General features: G+C 38.4%; 1 protein-coding gene across 4 annotated transcripts in view; it reads right to left on the bottom strand.

Moving 5' to 3' along the window:
• Positions 1 to 19,302, bottom strand: part of fmn2a (formin 2a) — a 54,664-nt gene extending 35,362 nt beyond the window's left edge. The window contains exons 1-5 of one of the 4 annotated variants that reach the window (XM_051866855.1): positions 17,154 to 19,302; positions 14,483 to 14,667; positions 6,011 to 6,109; positions 3,228 to 4,111; positions 2,928 to 3,072 (exon numbers count right to left, since the gene is read on the bottom strand). In XM_051866855.1, coding sequence (XP_051722815.1) covers positions 2,928 to 3,072; positions 3,228 to 4,111; positions 6,011 to 6,109; positions 14,483 to 14,667; positions 17,154 to 19,263 — 3,423 coding nt within the window. In that variant the 5' untranslated portion in view covers positions 19,264 to 19,302. Of the gene's footprint in view, positions 1 to 2,927; positions 3,073 to 3,227; positions 4,112 to 6,010; positions 6,110 to 14,482; positions 16,585 to 17,153 lie in introns of those variants that run through there. The other 3 variants (XM_051866854.1, XM_051866853.1, XM_051866856.1) reach the window with 3 other exon arrangements.
• Between the last annotated feature and the right edge of the window lie 334 nt (positions 19,303 to 19,636).

The raw sequence follows: 19,636 nt of genomic DNA, 5'->3' as shown, positions 1-19,636 counted from the left end.
TAGCATCCACATATATCAAAATAACTTTACATTCTCCCGTTTCTGGCTCTGCCAAAGAACACCACAGCAATTATGCAAATGACAGACCTGTCTGGTCCAATTAAACCAAGTTAGATTTTGACACTTCCAGACAGCCCCTTCAAATCAGGCATTTCTAAACAAGTCTGAGTTGTGTGTGGATGCATGGAGTACCTCACATACTCTGTATAAACTTTCACTAATACGTTTTTTGAAAGAGAAAACATTCCCTGAGCTCTGCCCTCTGCTAGTTCACTGTAGGTTTAGCGTCTTCTGTCCATTAACACATGTACATTGAGTGCCATCGTAAACCGTCCATTAACAACATTGCTAATTCTGATTGTTGGAAAGAATTTGGAGCCATGAAAACCTTCTAGTACAGGCCACTCTTGAAAGTGTGTGATGGCGGCTCAGTGTGATCATCAGGAAGCCACTGGCTCCTATCATCTCCACAGGGCTCATGACCACTAAATACAGCTCAACTGCAAAGTGGTGCGCTACGTTAATGATGTGGGAAACACACTCATGCCTGTGATGAGCTGGATCTCAAACCAGACGCTTACCAACCAATGAGAATTGATTCCATACTTTAGCACTGTCTTGGTGGGAAGCGTGGATGTCGATGAATGAGGGAGGATGGCGATACAGTAACTACCAGCTAAAGAGCTAGATAACTCCTGCCAAAGCAATGGGCCGTAAAATGAATATGATTCATAAAAGTAACATGATTATGTGGGCTCAAATGGAGCTTCGGGCAGCTGTTTTTAATTGTTATGTCTAATTTATGTGAAAGGTGCAATTATAATAAGGGTATTTGATTAAATTAGCACTGTAATTTTGACTGATATGTAACCATAGGCCTAAAGTAACTCTTCTGTGAATAATGCTGAAGAAGTTATCTATGCATACACACACCCACTCTCTCTTTCTCTTACACACACATATAAAGTGTGGCATGACCACACTAGGCTGACTGGAGTCGCTGGGTTGGCTGGTGGTTTGAGGGTTGTGGGTTTTAACTCAATACAGACCCCCCCTCCCATTCCTCAGATCTTACAGACCACAGAGAGAGAGAGAGAGAGAGAGAGAGAGAGAGAGAGAGAGCGCGAGAGCATACAGAACACTTTTAAAAGTCTTATGAATTTCTCAATATTTACATAGTTAAACATCCAGTTCGTTATTTATCCTATTTGTAGGCAATACCACTGTGTATTGTCAAAACCCGTTCATATTAAAACCTTGTTTATCCACATTTTTGGATAATAATTTGATTACCATTCTCATATACTATGGTGGTTTACATGGGGGGTGGTTTACTTAAGTGGCACTACAGAATACTTCACAGAAAAACATAGTAGTGCCATGGTACATGTACAAAAACATGCACAAAGTACTACCTTGTTACTCTTGGAAGTACCCTGTAGTACTATGTAAACACAACGGTACACGAATTTCAGAACCATGGTATTTCAAAATATAGTATTACCTTTTGATACAACGACTGTACCATGGTAGCACCACATTACTCTTTAGTAAGGATGGTATTACCATTGTACAGTACATGTCAGAAAAACAAGGTAGTACCATTGTAAATGTCTGAAAAAACATGGTATTATGATGGTACACAAACGTACCAATCAAGAGTATGAGGTTTTTCATGTTTTTGAAAAAAGGCTCTTATGCTCACCAAGGCTGCATTTATTTGATCAAAAATAAATGGTGCAAACAGTAATATTGTGAAATATTATTACATTTTAAAATACCAGTTATCTATTTTAATATATTTATTCCTGTGATGGCAAAGTTGAATTTTCAGCATCACAACTCCAGTCTTCAGTCTCAAATGAACCAGAAATCATTCTATGTAGATTTGATGCTCAAGAAACATTTCTTATTATTATCAATGGTGAAAACAGTTGTGCTGGTTAATATTTCTGTGGAAACCATAATGTATTTTTTCAGGATTCTTTTATGAATAGAGAATTCGGTTACACTTTATTTCGATGGTCCACTTTAGACATTCTACTAACTATGAGCAACTCTGCAACTACATGTCAACTAACTCTTATTAGAGTATTATCAGACTGTAGTAGACCGTTAGTAGACTGTTGGGGAGCATCAAAATAAAGTGTTATAAGATATTAAACAGATAGTCTACTAATAATCTAATGACCGCTAGTTGACATGTAGTTGCAACTTTACTTATAGTTAGTAGAATGTCTAAAGTGGACTATATAAATAAAGTGTTACCGAGAGTTCTAAAGAACAGCATTTATTAGAACATTATAAATGTCTTTGAACGTAACTCTACCAATGTAATACACACACATACACAGTAACAATACAAAAATATCTTTACGTAATTCATAGTTGACGAACACAGCTGCAAGACAATTAAATGAGCTTTTTGTGATGCAGATTGTAATGTGCTTGTTGTGTAGCTGTGAGTTGTTATCAGAAATCTGTTTGACTCCAGACGAAGGACCCACAAAACTCTCACCAGTGACTAATTTTCACACCACTACCAGAGCGGAAGAGAGAGAGAGAAAGATTAGCTTCAGATGTGGTAGATGCCTGGATTGTTTCTGATGGTAAACAGTCTTATCAAAGAGTCTCACAGTCACACTTTGGTTGATGGAACATTAAGTAGAGCTTATAACATTTACTGAATATGTCTGTAAGGCTCTGATTCACAAGCTGTGCGTGTGAAATCTCTGTTAATGGTTTTGTGTGTGGTGAGGTGGGGGCGTGGGCAGAGCTATCTTCAGGGGTAGACAACCGGGAATGTTGTTCCGGGAGCTGAAACGAAAGAGGCCTAATAAGTTCCACTAGGGTATGGCCTACTTGTTGGGCCTAGGGAAAGGGGTCCAGTGATTTCAATCAGTGTGGGTGTAGTAAAGTCTTCTTACCTGTTTGGCCTTTGATTTAGATATGGTATCTGAGATAGGTTTCTTCTTTTCCTTAACTGCACTTTTGGCAAACATGTCCACAAATTCGTCAAAGTCTACGGATGGCTCCTGAACCTTCTCCCATACCAGAGCACTTTTGGTATCCCTATGTGCAAGGAAAATATATATATAAATCAGTTTGCCTTATTGTATTTGTGATCATAATGAAACCTTGGATGAATTTAAATAAGGTGTAACACAAACATTCAAAATACATATTGCAAATACATGTAGCATTCAGTCAACGAGGCATAAGATTACTTTTTGGCATGTAGCTGAATCCGGGTCCAGTAGAGTGGTTTCATGGGTCTTGGAGGCTCGATGACAGCTTTCAGGGGAATGGACTCCTGAGCCATGCTGGGAGGCACCAACCCCATGAAGGGTGGAGGGGGACCAAAGGGTGGTGGGGGCCCAAAACCAGGTGGAGGAGGGGGCGGTGGAGGTCCACAGCCAGGAGGTGGAGAGGGTGGACCCATGCCTGGGAGTGGAGGAGGGGGTGGAGCCATGCCCACAATTGGAGATGGGGGAACAATACCTGGAAGTGGAGCTGGTGGAGGGGGCGGAGCCATTCCTGGGAGTCGTGGTGGAGGAGAAGGAGACATACCTGGGAGTGGAGGAGGGGGCGGAACCACACCTACAAGTGGAGGTGGAGGAGCAGGTGGAACAGTACCTGGGAGGGGTGGAGGAGGTGGAGGAGGTGGATGTATTGATACATCTGGTGCTGAAGGTGTTGGTACACCTGAAACAACAGGAAGTAGTGGTGGTGCAAGGAGAAGGATTTCCTGTTTTCTTTGGCAGCTGCAGGTATAGGGGAATCCCATTGGTGTAGTGGTGCTGTCACTTAATTTGGGAGGCTGTGATTGGTCTGAAAAAGGCACTGGAAATTTAAAGGCTTCCTCGACAGGTGAGGTCTGAATGGCTTTCACGTGGTGCGGAACTCCTTGTTCATTTACTTTAGACTGTTTGACAGTTTGATCATCACACACTTCTCGATCCCTTGTTTCAAGATTTGTGCCATCCAATACATTATTGTCTTTTTCCATATCTGATATTTTCGTAAGTAATTCTTCAATTGTTCGCTCTAGCTCCTGAATGGAAACGGAAGTTCCTTCTGGAACGATCCCAGATTGCCCCGTGGACCCATCCTGTGGAGAGCAGGACAGAAAAGAGAGTCTTCACATCTTTAAAAAGAAACAGCAGCATGGAATGAAAAACACAGACACCTCCTGTCACATGTGATCGTACTAGCATGAGTTAGTGCCTTGTTTTAGCGGATGTTAGTTTCTCATCCAAGACTTTTTTGAGGAATGGTATGAGTGAGTGAGTGAGTGAGTGAGTGAGTGAGTGAGTGAGTGTGTGTTTGTGAGTAAGGGTCCGTGTTTCTTAATAGCACAGACCAGGCACGCATGTGGTGTCCCACAAGTCAATAAAAGCACTTTGGCTGATCTGGAAAACGTAGCTGTGCTTCCTGGATGAAGGGAAGAGAGTGAACCCAGGGAAATGAATGAACAGCCACAGCCAGCGTGTAAAAATCGGCACACAACACACAAGGGATGCACTTGGCGAACACACAAACATGGTGATAAACACACACAACATACAGAGACACACATACAATCTGGCAGCAAGGGTCAAGGAAGTCCAACAAGTCTAGACTCCAGAAGTCGTCTCTGAGGACTCCTAAAAGGCGAGCCGCAGAGTCTCTGAGAATGAGGAGGGAAGGTTTTGTGCCTTTCTTTTACACAGCTTCAAACGGCTTCAAAGAGTTTGTGTGGGTCTGTGTGAAGGATTGAGGGGGACCGAGAACATATCACACACATGGAGTCTGGTTACATGTTGGGCCCTCTCAGACTGACATGGGTTTGGGGAGATGCTTTCATTCACAAAACCCTTTTCCACAGCCAGGGAGCTTTGGAAAATTTTGGCTCCAGACCTTCATTCTAGGGACATTAGTAGCCAGAGAAGTTCCTTCATGCGATTTGATATGGTCACATGTGTACCAGAGCATGATATATGGTAAGTATTAAGTATTACTGTAAATAAAAAAGACATATTCCCCCCAAAAATATAGAATTCCGAATCATATTCAAGAATATTCCTACCAGAAACATGAGGAATAAAGGTGTTTTGTGTGTGTGCTTTGAACATTGGAATGCAAGAGGTCATTTATCATTTCAAAACTCAAACATGGTGGATCTTAAAATGCAATGGCAGGCACTGCGCCTGCTGGACAGATGTTTAGATCAGGATAAGATGCTGTTAGGATGCTGTTTACAGAAAGTATCATAGCAACGTTAAAGAGACTTATGGCTTGTATGTTGTAAAATACATTATGAGTAACATGAGGGTGTTGAACCTAATGGGGAAATATTTAAAACTAGTTAAGAGTTTGCACACATTAACATACACACACATGGACAATAGACAAAAGCAAATGCGTGTTTGATTACGCATAGCTCTTACAAAAATGTACTATGGTACAGTAATGGAATCAAATACCAAGGTACTTTGATATTTATCATCGCACTGAATGATTACCATATTAAAACATCATGGTTTTTACATGATACTGCAAGAAACTTCAACAACAATATTTTATCATATTACATGTCCAAAAAACAAGGTATTATCATGGATCCATGTTCAAAAACATCATAGTACCACCAAAAAAGCATGGTATTTTTAGAACTTTTTTGTTACCCTTATAAAAAGTAATGGGGTGGTATTTTGATATGTAACATATGCCATGGCATTTACGTAGTACTCTATGGTACTTCCAAGATGTTTTGTAAGAGTAGCAGCATGATGTTAATTTTGGACATGATACCATGGTAATACTATGGGGGTTTTTTTTTTTTTAAATGTAAGATAGCAATACTATGGCTTTCTTTTTTAGAGCATTTTAGAGAACCGGAAATACTATATTGTAGGATTTGAATGTGGTATTCATTAAGTACTATAGTGTATATCAAATACATTAATAATAATGGCAGCACAATCCTTACTTTGGGCATGTAAAACCATATTGGAAGACATACTCGCACCTGTGCAGAAGTGGGGGATGGAGGCCACATTGCTTGGAGCCGCCCAGGTGTTCTGATCTCATTCTGTCCCACTGAAGCCCAGGTATACAACTGCTCTTTCTGTAAATGTGCAAGAGAATGAGAGAACTAGCGTTAAAATAGCTGACTGTGGCAAGAAATTATTTAAACAGCATACAAGAATCTAAAATTAGCCTTCTGTTCCTGGGACTGCTTTCCTGATTACACAGCAAGAAAAAGGTATGATTCTGTGGCAGCACTGAGTGAAGGGCGACCTCTGCTGGCAAACTGAAAGACAAACAACACCACTGACCAGAGCAGAAAGAATACATGGCATTTGTCTTGCTGTCACTGCCAGCATGTTCACACATACAAATCGAAAGGCTGTTCCCAAGGCCGTTTATTCACATCAGTTGGGGGTTGCGCAAGCATGCAGTGAACATGGCATTCGATCAAGACGTGCTGCATTGTTGCACTGCATGATTGTACACCATTTAAAGGTAAACCTTACAAGCTGGGTATAACAGGTTTGACTCTTATATAATACACATAGTCCTGGTTAATACTTTATTGGTGTATGTGCATGTGTTTATACAGTGGTCCCAAATCAGAAAGAGTCCAAACATACACTGCGTGCATAATTATTATGCAAGTTGATTTTCTGATCATATTTTATGCACATTTTACCAATTCCAAACCACATTAATCTTAATAACTACTATTAATTTTGTATTTAATCATTTATAAGTGATATATAATTGTTCTGTCAGGATCACTATCGTCAAAGATGACTGGCAGTTAGCATACAGTTTGTATTGGTGGTATGGTTCTGTTCTGGGCAAAAGCAGCGATAAAACTCCTTTAGGGTAAACAGAACAGAACCAAGTATTGCAATATCATTAATTTCTTAATGACAATAATTAATGTAACAACATAATTGAAGAATATGAGTTTGATCAAAAGAAATATCAGAAGAGCAAGCCCTGACTGGACAAAGGAGGAGCTGGGGATGGAGGAGGGTAATTAGCTCCTGACCAATGCGATAAAGCTGCTGATAATACTGAATGGACCATATATATACAAATGCGGTGATAGGCGTCGTGTTCCTATAGGTCAATGTGAATCAGCTGAGAGTCAGCTGATGCGAGCTTGACTAACGTGACCTGCCAGAACTAACGCTATACGCTTGATTTCATGAAGGCTGTTCAAAATAATGCATTAAATACAAATATACATATAAATGTCATTGTCTTAATATCAAACAATATATCTACTGTTGTATTTTTTTTTTTTTTAAATGGTTTGCTAGAAAAGGGCATTTTTTTCTATAAAGAATAATGACGTACGGACGGACAGACAGACCGACAGACTCTTGCCCTAATGCTAGTGTTGTAGTCAACCACCTAAACGGAGACCAAGTCGAGAGACTCGAGACCAATACCAGAGTGTGTTGATACCAAGACAAAACCAAGAATTTAAGGAGTTGAGACCAAGACAAGACCAAGAACAAGGCAGGGCAAGACTGAGTTAAGACCAAGAGCAGGCACTCGTCAAATTCATCTAAAAGATCCACTTTTACTGCCCGAGAAATGTCTTTATTTAATCAATATGTAATCAATAAATACAATTAAAATAATAAGACAATAGAGCTGTTACCAATCAAATGAAATCACTAACAAAATTCATCTTTGCACTGCAAAAGGCGGCACAAAAGTTGCATCTGAATTTGTACAATTACAATTGCATAAATAATGTCAAGATTAATGTTTTAAAAATAAAATGATACTTTTAAATATGAAACTAAAACAGGCAGTAGATGGCGGCAAATCGCTTGAGTGAGTCACTGAATTTATTCAACTGATTCGTTCAAAGCAGATGATTCATTCAGTAATGAAACACCAATGTGTGTTGCTCATAAATGCACAATAGTTCTGCTATGGATTTGTTTGGAAATATTTTCATAGCTAAGCAATATAGAAAAAAAACTTGTGTTTAAAATTGGGTCTGTAATGTAAGTTGCTTAATATTAATTTCCTGTTTATTGAACATTTGTTTGTATAAAATCAATATCACATTTGCAATCATGCTCATATTCGAGAAAACAGCTCTCTTGCTCTTGTCATATTGCTAAATTACATCATGTGTTATAATGTGAAAAATAAGATCTCATACAAGTAATTTTTTGCAATCATATCTTGAATTTTTTGGGTATTTGTAATAATTTTGAAATGTTTGACACGGTTCTCCATTAATTTCTGAGCCAGCACAACAGTAACAAAAGAATTCAATTTAGAAATATGTTATTGATTGCGTTTGAAGCAGGAAGTTTTACATCCAGTAACATTAAATATGTTAACAAATAAATCAGACAATGCACTGGAAATTTAGTGATATCTTCGCAGTTGTGGTCTTGACTGGTTTTTAAATAAAATCCTGAGTCCTCTTAGTCCGAGACAAGACCATGACCGGTCTTGAGTATTACAACACTACCTGATACACAAATATGGCTAATGGCTATAGAAACATTATTACATCATTTATGTGAGTTTGTGACAAATAATTAAAAGAAATGATGACATCTCTCTCTAGACAATAGTCAGATAGTCGAGTGAATAGTGGCATTACTGCTGCCATTATGCTGTCCTCTTGAAATCACACCAAGTGAAATCACAGTATTAAGTCATGCTCTTCCATCTATCAGCACAACAAGGTTATTGTCAAGTTATTTCAGTCACTGAGCAGCAGTGTGTGGTAAAGGGATAGTTCACCAAAAATGAAGATTCTGTCATTTACTGAATGACCAAGCTGTTGTTTTTCCACACAATGAAACTGAATGGTAATCACAAGATTTAATCCTAAATTTCAGACTGTTCCTCATAACAAGCTATTGTATGTCTTCAGAGTATTTGAAGTACACAAGTTTTACAGACTATTGTAAGGATTCTTTTATTGTGATTTTTGTCCTTTTTTAAACCCCTGGTCATCATCAGCTTTCATTATATTGTAGAAAGCAGCATGAACATTTCGCATTCCTTTAGTTTTTGTGTTCCACAGAAGAAATAAATGCATGTATGAATTCAGAACAGCATGTGAATAATGACAGACTACAGAAGATTTCTATTTGTGCTGTGCATTAAAGTTTTAGCTGGAGTTCAACAGCAAACCACTCAGATCGAATGTCTGTACAGTATCTCACCATGATGGTAATTGGAAAGGTGTACAACAGGCCAGAACGAATTAGAACAGAAAATATTGAAAAGGGTTTCATTACATGGAAAGGGAGAATTTAAATCAGGATGACTGCCGATTGGACAAGGGTCAAGAGAAACACTTGTCTGAACAGATTCAGAGAAATAATATTGCTCTGGGATAAGTATAATAAAATAAAAAGTGGTGATTAAATTAATTACCAGAGGATTGTGTTTAAGGGTCTTTGGAATAATACTTTGGAATAGAAAGACATTTTTACTTCATTCAAATTTAGTCAGTGATGCATAATGATAATTGTATGTTTCTTCAGTAGATGATTATTAATACAGAACCTCCTCATTTACATTCTCATTTACACAATAAAATGAAAAGGTCTAATTTCCACTGCCCATAAGAGACATTAAGGTTTATTTGGCTGTCAGCTTGAGTAGGCCGAGTCAAACACTGAAGCCTATGATATTGTTTTTGCTCAAAGAACTACTGTAACTAAAGAGATTCCACTGTTATGGTGCATTTAGAAAGCAAAATAGAGGTATAATAGGTATATAGGAATATAGGTATAAATATAGCTGCAAGCAGCCATTAAGGGGCCAAGCACAATAAAAGGCACAATAAGTCATGCCAACATGGCTGGGAGCATCAGACCAACTGCAACAATGAGCAATTGACCCATCGCCAGGAGTTTGAATGACAGGCGATCTAACCAATCATAACTCAAAATTGATGTGGTGTGGTGTGGTGACATACAAAGAGTGATGTTAATATGTCAGCATTGCAGAGATACAGGCCCTCATTTATCAAACGAACGTAGAATCCAGCGTACATCTGAACGAAAAAAATCAGTAAACATCATTAATATATATTAGTGCTGGGCGGTATACCGTTTCATATGGTATACCGGTTTCAATTTCGAGACCGATATGTATTTTTCAAAAACCGCCATACCATGTCTGCTATCTCTATTCAATGGCCATGAAGCACTATGTAGAATGTATAGGGAGCATACTTCTATTAAATGCATACCCTTCTTACACTAATGGAAACAAGTTTATAACACAACAATAAATAACTCACAAAACGATCTCTCTTTAATACTGCAAATACCATGTAGAGCCATTTGATTTCCGCGATGCAGAAAACACGGATGAAATCACGGAATCAAGTCACAAATAGAACTTACTGTATAAAGCTGAACGTCACAGAATAGTGTCACTATTCACATAAGTGTCTGTGAATATTAAAGCTAAAAAAACTGCTATTGAAATTTGAAGTCTGTATGAATGAGCGCCGCATTTTCGTCTATTACTACACATACTGAAGCACGCGTGACGCTCGCGATGATTTCAGTGTCTGCTGTCTCACTCACTATACATGAACTTCATCTGCAGAGCTGCTCTTAGGGTCACTTTATGAACATTTCACCGTTTAATCTGATAAAACTATCGACATTTGTCGTATCATATACACAGGAGGTCAAAGGTCTTCACTACCCTGCCAAAATAAAAGTTCGGTATAACTTGAAATAACAGAAATATACTACTGTACAATCGAGTATACTTTAATTAAGATAGATAATAATAATAATAATAATAATAATAATAATAATAATAATAAACACCGTTTATTAAAACACAAACTCAAAAGTCTTCATTGAAATTACAGAAATTGCACAGTAAAAATGTAGCCTACTTATTATTATTAACTTAATTAAATAAATTATTTTACATTTTAAACTAAATTGTTAGCTTTATGAACTGATTTGATTGCAATTAATTTTTATTTGTCCTTACAATGTTTATATAATATATTCCCTGTACTCCTGACAGTAAAATATGCCAAAATAAAGGTCCAGTGCAAAAAAAAAAAAAAAAAAAAAAAAAAAAAAAAAAAAAAGTGACACCGTGAATCCGCCAGAATCTTAAAAAAAAAAAAAAAACCGTGATAGAGATTTTTGGTCAAACCGCCCAGCACTACAGTGTATAAACTTTACCTCACTCCACAGAAAATCCTTTAAATCTATTTTAGCCTATTCAGAACAAAACAAGGAACAGAACAAGAACGAAAAATAAGTAGCTAAATATTACAAATTGAAACACAAATTAGGCTTTAGTGGCATTCATTATAAAGCAGAAATAAATTTATTTAAAGCAAAAGTGAATTGGGCTCACATAGTCTACCTCTCTCATTCGGGAAGAATCCAAACGTTTCCATATTCGCGATGTAACATTTATTGCTTGCTGAACTACTGTTGTTTTCTATTTCACTTTTGTTTCATTATCCACGTAAAGCATCCTTCACATACGTTTGGTTGGGCGTTGCGCGCGCCGACTGGTACAGTTGGATAGCGGACCATTTAAACTGAGAAGTGTTAACTTTGTCTGCATTTAGTAAATTAGCAACGTTAACTGATATGTTGGGTCTGTGTGTGTGAGTGAGGCGCCCGCGCGATCAATTGGATTTAATAAAATAAAGATAAATATTTTAATAAAATAAAGAAAACGAATACAACGCGAGCGTAGACTGTACTAGCCCTACTTGATGCAGTTTTTATCTTTTGTTTTGTTAATCTGTTAATTATTTCAGTGAAATATATTTCGTGTATTATTTTATTCCTTGTATATTATTCTGTTTTTCTCTGCATTGCAGGTACATGATGTGTGAATCCTTATGTTCTGTCGATGTTGCCATTTTACTATGCTGCACGCAAGTTCCCGCTGACTCAAAAACGTGCGTACACGAGCTGAGACCTGACGTGAGATTTGATCGTAGTCACCGCTCACGCTCATATTAATAAATGCCAAATTTTGCGTGGAAACGAGCGTACGCACAGTTTTCTGGCCTACAATATTTTGATAAATGAGGGTCACAGAGCCATTTTGGCATCATGCCATCAAATTTGTAGCTGCAGCTACAAAAAAAAAAAAAAAAAAAACGGTTTGGTCTATCGACACAAAATCCATAACTTTTTGTTGGCGCAATCTGAAGATGATCTGGTGAAAATTGGACAAACGGTCTAGGAGGAGTTTGAAAAAGTAAGTTTTGAAAGAATATCTAAATGGCGGACAGGAAGTTGGCAGACTATGTCAAACTTCATATCTATGCTCTCGGCAAGACACAAGGAATCTATTAAGACAATCATTACAATAGGCTAATAAAATCAAAAGTTATTAGCATTTTGGAAATTTCATTATAATTTTTGAGTACCTTCAGGACATGGTGCCGAAGACACATAGTGCATTTCATAACGATACGCCAATGTGTTTGTAAAATGTAGCATTTTATGACAAAATTCAAAATGGGTATCATCCGACTCAACATTCTGCATCAAATATACAGTTTTTCATATCTCCTGACCATTAAGTGGCAATGCGCCGAAACTGTGCAGGTAATCTCACGTCATGGTTGTCATAACACACACCAAGTTTGGTCAGAATATGGTAAAGTGTTGCTGAGATATAGCCTCATGTTGGTATGCTCTTCTTCGAATCCTTTTGCACATTATTTTTGCACGTTATTCGAAATCAACCTGAATAACATAACTTTTTGTCGGGATGGTCTGAAGACGATCTGGTTCAATTTTCGTGAAAATCGGAGCAACGGCCTAGGAGGAGTTTGAAAAAGTAGGTTTTGTGGAAAATTTAAAATGCCGGAAAAATTTTCATGATGGAAAATGATGTCAGAAACACCAAAATTGCTGTTGTTAATGGTCAGACTGTCCTCTATCAGTGTGCCAAATTTCATAACTATCCCGCAAGCAGTTCTGTGGGCTGCCACAGACTTCCAGAGCGGAAGAAGCAGAAGAAGAAGAAGAATAAGAACACTACAATAGGTGCCTACGCACCTTTGGTGCTTGGCCCCTAAAATACACAGATAGGCAGCTTGATAGATGATAAATAGATAATGAATACGTTACTACATACGGAGATGAATACAAAGATGAAGCAGCAACAGAGGGCATGTGACCCATCTTATGTAACCTGGTCAGATGGCTTATGCATGCAGATGTGTCCTGGATGCACGCATGCAGATGAAGCACTGGATGCACGCATTTACGCATGTTTGTGAAAGTGTGTGGTACGTACACGTCCATAAATATACACTCACAACATGAATATGTGTGTTCATACTGCTAAAGCGGGTTAGGAGGTGTGTGTATGTGTGTGGTGCCATAGAAAGGGGGAAGGGCAAGTCCCAGAAGCAGTGTTCAGACACAAATCTGCTTTGGCTGGCGGAGCAAAAGAGAAAAGAGAGAAATTCGTTCTATTCAGGTCACATGGGGTGGTCAAGCAAAGAAACATGACAATATTGCTGCAATTTTCTAGGATGTCACTCTCACATACAGTACTGTATTACAACATTTAAGTGAAAATCTCAACATGCCTTGTGTCGTAGCAGGATAAAAAAAAAAAAATCTCCATTTTAAAATCACACTATTTTGTGTACATAATGTGCATCTCTTCCTCTGTCTCAAACAATGGCACAAAGTTACCCTGCTGAGCTCATATCACATCTGTTCAGGCAGACTCAACTCAACTGTGGGTTCCTCAACAAAGTGATATCAAGTGTGAATTCTGGCACATTTTTAGTAACGCTCATCAACAGCTTTTCTGTTTCTTCCTAATGCAATTCAGTGCTGAGCTCACAGGCAAAACCTGTGCTGAACGATGTATGGATTCAGTTTTGAACACTGTTAATATATTTATAATCAAAATCATCATTATAATCAGGAAGGATACATCTACATGCATGATAGAAAATTATAGTAATTTAAATAATGAATAATGAAAATGTGCTAATTTATATTAAAACCTAAACTTAAACATTTCAAATGTAACAATTTTTTAAGCAAGTTAATATGAACAAATGGACAACACATTGGCCTGAAAAGACATCTGGTACACTGAAAAAACCTAAGGTGATTTAGAATAAATAATACATTAAATATCACTTCAATTGGGTCAAATGGACCTGTGTGAATTCATATCATTCCATGCCTCACTTACACTACTGGCAGCAAGAAAAAAGGACACTCCACCACTTTCTACACAAGCATTTTAGTCATTTCAGCACTTAAAAACTGCATTTTAATTTGGTTTATGTTTAAAAATAGAAATATTAAAACAATCAAAGAATACATGGCAGAATACATCTCAGATACTTAAATAAAAAAACAATAATAAGGATGCTTTTGTGAAATTTGCATGATAAAATGTGGAAGAGTGTCCTTATAAAGCAAGAGACAAGAATTGGATGGTCATACTGTACATTGAAAGTGGTATTATCTGTGACATCACTTCCTGTTGGCAGTTCCCTGATGCAGTCACTGAATGGCTGTAGAATCCCCATAGCCAGAATACGGGAACAGAATCTCTCAGCATCCTGTGCAGCATCTTGTGTGACATCTTCAGAACGACCCCACTGTCCGGAACACCTCTCCAACAGAGAGCGGCCTGTAAGAGAGTGAAATTGAGAAGACTCAAATTGACAGTAATATAGAAAGTGAAAATTCTGCATTTATATGTAACTGCTAAGGTATTCTGTTTAGATGGTTCATTGAATCTTTTTTTTTTTTTTTTTTTTGTCACTGACCCTGACTAGAGTGTCTGGGGACTGACGCTTTGAGTCAGAAAACAAATAAAGTGGAAACTGACATTTATTTTGTGTGTGCAAGCATATCTGTGTATGTGTGTTTCTAAAAGGAATATTTGTCCACCCCGAGCATGAACATGCACTTGAACTTCCTCCCTCTAATTAATCAGGTGGACACAAACTCAATAGCTCATCCTGGAGTCTTATATCACATACTGGTAGAGAGGCTGATTTTGTGTAACATCAATAAGAAAAAAAAACAAAACAAAAAAAAACATTATTTTTAGATAATCCTTCATATATTGTCTATTGAGCAAATAAAAAGGACATTTGTGGATGACCTGAATTTGGATGTCATGGCTCAGCTGCCTTGTGCAGACATCACACATCATCAGTGCGTTTCATGCTATGCAGAGTTAAACACACGTCAGTCACCGAGCATCCCAAAACAGCAGCCACCTTTTACAGTTCCTCCTGAACCAAAACAACGAGCTTATGCAGCATTCAAACCATAACTACCGTAATTTGGAAGAGATGGAAACCCACTATCAATGCCAAAATGAATCTGCAGCAGTCAGGTGGTACAGGTCTGTGCTCTTTAAGTTTTTTTTTTTTTTCTATATTATTGGAATGTTATGTACTTTGAGACACGAGGTAGTTTAATGCCATCTCTCATGACGCTTTGCAGACTCTTGTGTGCTTTCATGTGTTTTAGAGGAGGTGTGGTTTTGGAGAGCGCACTGAAGTGAGGGTGGGATCTAATCCTTTCAAAGCTAGCTTGCTATTGCTAGCCTCTCTGAAAATTACCTACCCTTCCTTTAACATAGGAGTCTGTTTAAACATGAATTTATATATAATGAATATGATAGCATTTTAATGAGAATAAACATGTTCAAATCAGAATATGAAACATTATATTTACTCTTGTAAACACAGCAGCCTTAGTGTTCATCAAACCATAAAAAAGTAGTATATAATTACATAATACTATTGTTTTCAGATTGTGCTTCAATGCTTTGTTGCACAATTGTGCTTTTGAGGTTTAAAGACATTTAGCGTTTGGCTCAATTAGTATTTGATGCTTTAATATCTTCAAGGGTTTGTAAACACATTCAGATAGGAATGCTAGCTTTTTATCTAGATGTGAAGTCAAAAGGTTAAAAAAATAAATAAAAAAATGCCCCCTTTAAAGTGTTCATATCTCGCTTTTTGTCTTTTTCTGTTCCTTTGTATCTGATCTGTCCTGGTGTAACCTTCATGAATGGTTTGTCAAGTGCAGTCTCTATGCTTAAACCACTTAAAAACAGTGTGTGTGCTTTTGTACAAGTGTGTATTTGAGGTACTTCCTGTGGAACTCTGACTCAATGAGGCAGAAGCCAGAGCTTTCCTAGCCAGTACCTAATGTGTGTCTGTGTGCGTTTCTGTGGGATTGTGTGTGTAGCATACATATTTGAGAGCCATGTTTTATATTTTTTGACTGCTCACTGAACATTGAGGGGAGTGAACTACAATAAAGTACAGAAAAATAGATTTATATCATGTCCAGGCAACTAGCTGTTATATTGTCTCCTCTTATGACATGGAATTGTACATCTTAATAGTTCAGAGATTTGAAAATACAAATGTCTGTGACCACATTTTTATCTAGCATGTGTTGCGAAAATATAGTTCATGCTTTTTTGTTTGTTTGTTTGTTTTTTTGGTCTAGACACAACATTCCTATCAAACATACATAGTACTAACCCTTTCTCTAACCCTAACAACTCTGACCCTATCCCTACACCTAAAATCAGAGAAAAGTTATAATGTTGATATGAATTCAAGACCCAAACCCAGCCTAAACCTGGAACATGGATCTCACTTGACAAAAATTACAATTTAAACACTGAAGAGATTTTAAAACATCAGACACTTTTGGCATCATACACTTGGAAACTTTGTAAATGATTTTAAAGAAAAACTGGGCATCATACACAATGACTGAGGATCACACTCTACCTGGCTTTTAAGTCTTTCTGAACACAACAAACTTATAAAGAAACATGCTCCTAGGAGATATGTGACAAATAATTTTAAATCAGCTTAAAATATGAAGCATATTTGATATCCTCAGACTAGATAAAATCAAAGTCTAAAGCTAAAAAATCAGGAGTCTGTGCCCATCATACAATATATGATTGTCTGTGAAAAGGGTCGACCATTTTTACAAACAATTGTGAAGTGTTTGATGAGCACAGACTCAAAGCAAATTCTGGCCAAGTGTCATGTATTGTATTCTTAAATTAAAATCAGGCCCCTTTGAGTATGAGTGTGAACATTGATATTAAATCAAAACACACTGACTTACCTGAAAACACATCTGGAAAGGTAGCGGGTGTGTACCTCGATCTGACGGCCTGGAAGCCACTCTCAATAAGCTCTGATTCAACATGTATGGATTCACACCATTCGTCATGGCAACCCACCGGACCGGCAATGCTACAGGACCGCTGTCTCCGTGCTCTCCAGCTCCCTGCTCTGTATGACCCTTGACCTGAGCCTAAATCTAAGACGACCTTGCGAGGACACATAGGGCTTGGGGAAGGAGTGGTGAATGGAGATATTATTGGTGAAGTGAGCTGTCTGGTGGTTGTTTTAACGTAAGAGGTGTGTATCGTGGGATAAGGTTTAACCCCGAGGTTTGCACTGGAAGTTCTACGTGGTCGAGACCCCGAGCCTAAAAAGTTCTCAGATGACCACTGTGTGATAGATGCAGCACTGCTTTTCCTTCTTTGTTGGTTGGAATACCCTCGATCTACCTCCTCTACACCACCATCACCCTCTACATTCAGCTCTACACTACTAATGCTCTTCTGTGGTATGAAAATGACCCGGCTGATTTTGGACGTTGAGCTGATCTGATTACTTAAATTGAGACCAACTTCTAGGCTTTGAGTCAGGCTATTGCTGCCATAATGATACTCTTCAAGCGGAGATGATAAAGATGAACTCTCCAAGATCTCCTCGGCACTCTCATAGGAGGTGGATGTTGTTGTAGTATCCTGAATACTGTAGTTACTGGTTGATTTGGTAACAGCTAAGATATCTTGGACACTACTTGTCTCAGTGATAGTATCCTGGATGCTACAGTCATTGGCCAAATTGGTCAAGTGTCCAGCTTTATTTGCAATATCAGTCACTTCGTCAATTGGTTCTACCTTTAATGTCACTCCTTCTACTGTATCCCTACTGCATTTAAGATCTTGTTCTTTGCTGTCAGAAACAGATACTCCTTCTACCTTCTCTGGTTCACCCATACAAGCAACACTACAACTAGTAAGACCCTGAGTGATGTCAGCTTGGCCTTCGGACCCTACTTGTCCTTCACTGACCTCAGCACTACAGTTTTGCCCCTCGGTAACTCCTTCCATCTGCTGTTGTTGTCTGATGGTCCTCTGAATATCTGACAGCAGATCTTGAGCCTCAGTGGCTGAGTGGTAGCTGTAGACGTCTGTATCCGACCCTGATCCCTCAGTCTCTCTCTCAACATCATCTTCAGTCATGTCCAGGCTCGACTGTCTGCTTTCAGATATGAGTTGCTTACTGTCTGGAGTGAGACCCTCAAGCTCATCACCTGATATTCCACCATTGCTGCTGTCATTGGCATCCACGCTTTTAACCCTAATCCCACCATCCAGTACATCCTCTTTGGACACTTTCCGGGATAGGCCCTTGCGAATACGAATGCTGGAAAATACAGAACCTTTGGAGCCTTCCGATTTGTATTTCTTCTTGCCCGAGTCACCCGATAATTTACTTTTCTTAATCTTCTTGAGATGCTCATGGTCTCGGTCCTCAATGCTCGACCAATTCCCAGCACCTTCCACTCTTGATGTGACAGTAGGCTTCTTTTGCTTGGCCTCCTGGTTTCCCATGTTCCTCAGAAGGCGAACACCTCTAGCAATCAGGCCATGCTGGGAACGTGTTTGCTCAGAGTGACTTCCTCGTTCTCTCTGATGCTCTCTCTTCTCTCCTCTATCCCTCTCTGCACTCCCTTGCACTTTCTCCCCCTCCTTCCCTAATCCCTCTCTCTCTCTCTTCACCGCCGAGAGCAGCTGCTGTGATGATGCGGGCTGTGACGCTGTAGCTGAGGACTGTCTGAGAGACAGCTCCCCCTGCCTCCCAATCTCTTTCACTTTCTCTTGGCTATCCGTTTGCTCCGGCAGGTCGCATAATGGGCTGCTGGAGGAACGGACCAACTGAGCACGTGCAGTGTGGTGCTGTGAGGTTGGGGACAGCTGTTGCTTCTGATGTAATTCTGACTGTTGTTGCTGGCGTAATAACTGTTGCTGTTGTCTTCTGATAAGATTTGTCAGGCTGCTTTTTCTCCGTTCTTTCACTCTCGCTCTGAAGGGAGAGGAGTGGAAACTCTCCCGCAGGACAGGTAACTGCATCTCTATCGTCTGAATGTTTTGCATCTTGATTTTTGCTATTTGACCTGAGAGGAGGAAACAAATAGATCGAAACTGAGCAAAACACAGACAATTTCTATTGTAAAGAGCATAACTGAGGAATTACTTTTAATGTTGTGTTATTGCATTAAATCTTAAAAAGTAACTATACAACATTGTTACATTTATGGAAAGTAAGAAGTTGGATATATTTTTTGTGTTTGTTTAGAAAAGCAAATTAAGTAAAGTGTTAATTGTTACTTCGAAAAAAGAACAAAGTACTTATTATAAAACATAACTCCTAATATACTGGTAAATATTTGCTTTACATGAACAAAATAAAAAAAAATAGTGGAAAATAAAGTTCAGATGTGGTTGTCATTTAATCTCAAAACCTCAC

This window comes from Ctenopharyngodon idella, chromosome 17 (genome assembly GCF_019924925.1).
Source record: "Ctenopharyngodon idella isolate HZGC_01 chromosome 17, HZGC01, whole genome shotgun sequence".
Lineage (NCBI taxonomy): Eukaryota > Metazoa > Chordata > Actinopteri > Cypriniformes > Xenocyprididae > Ctenopharyngodon > Ctenopharyngodon idella.
This window is presented reverse-complemented; position numbering and strand designations above follow the sequence as displayed.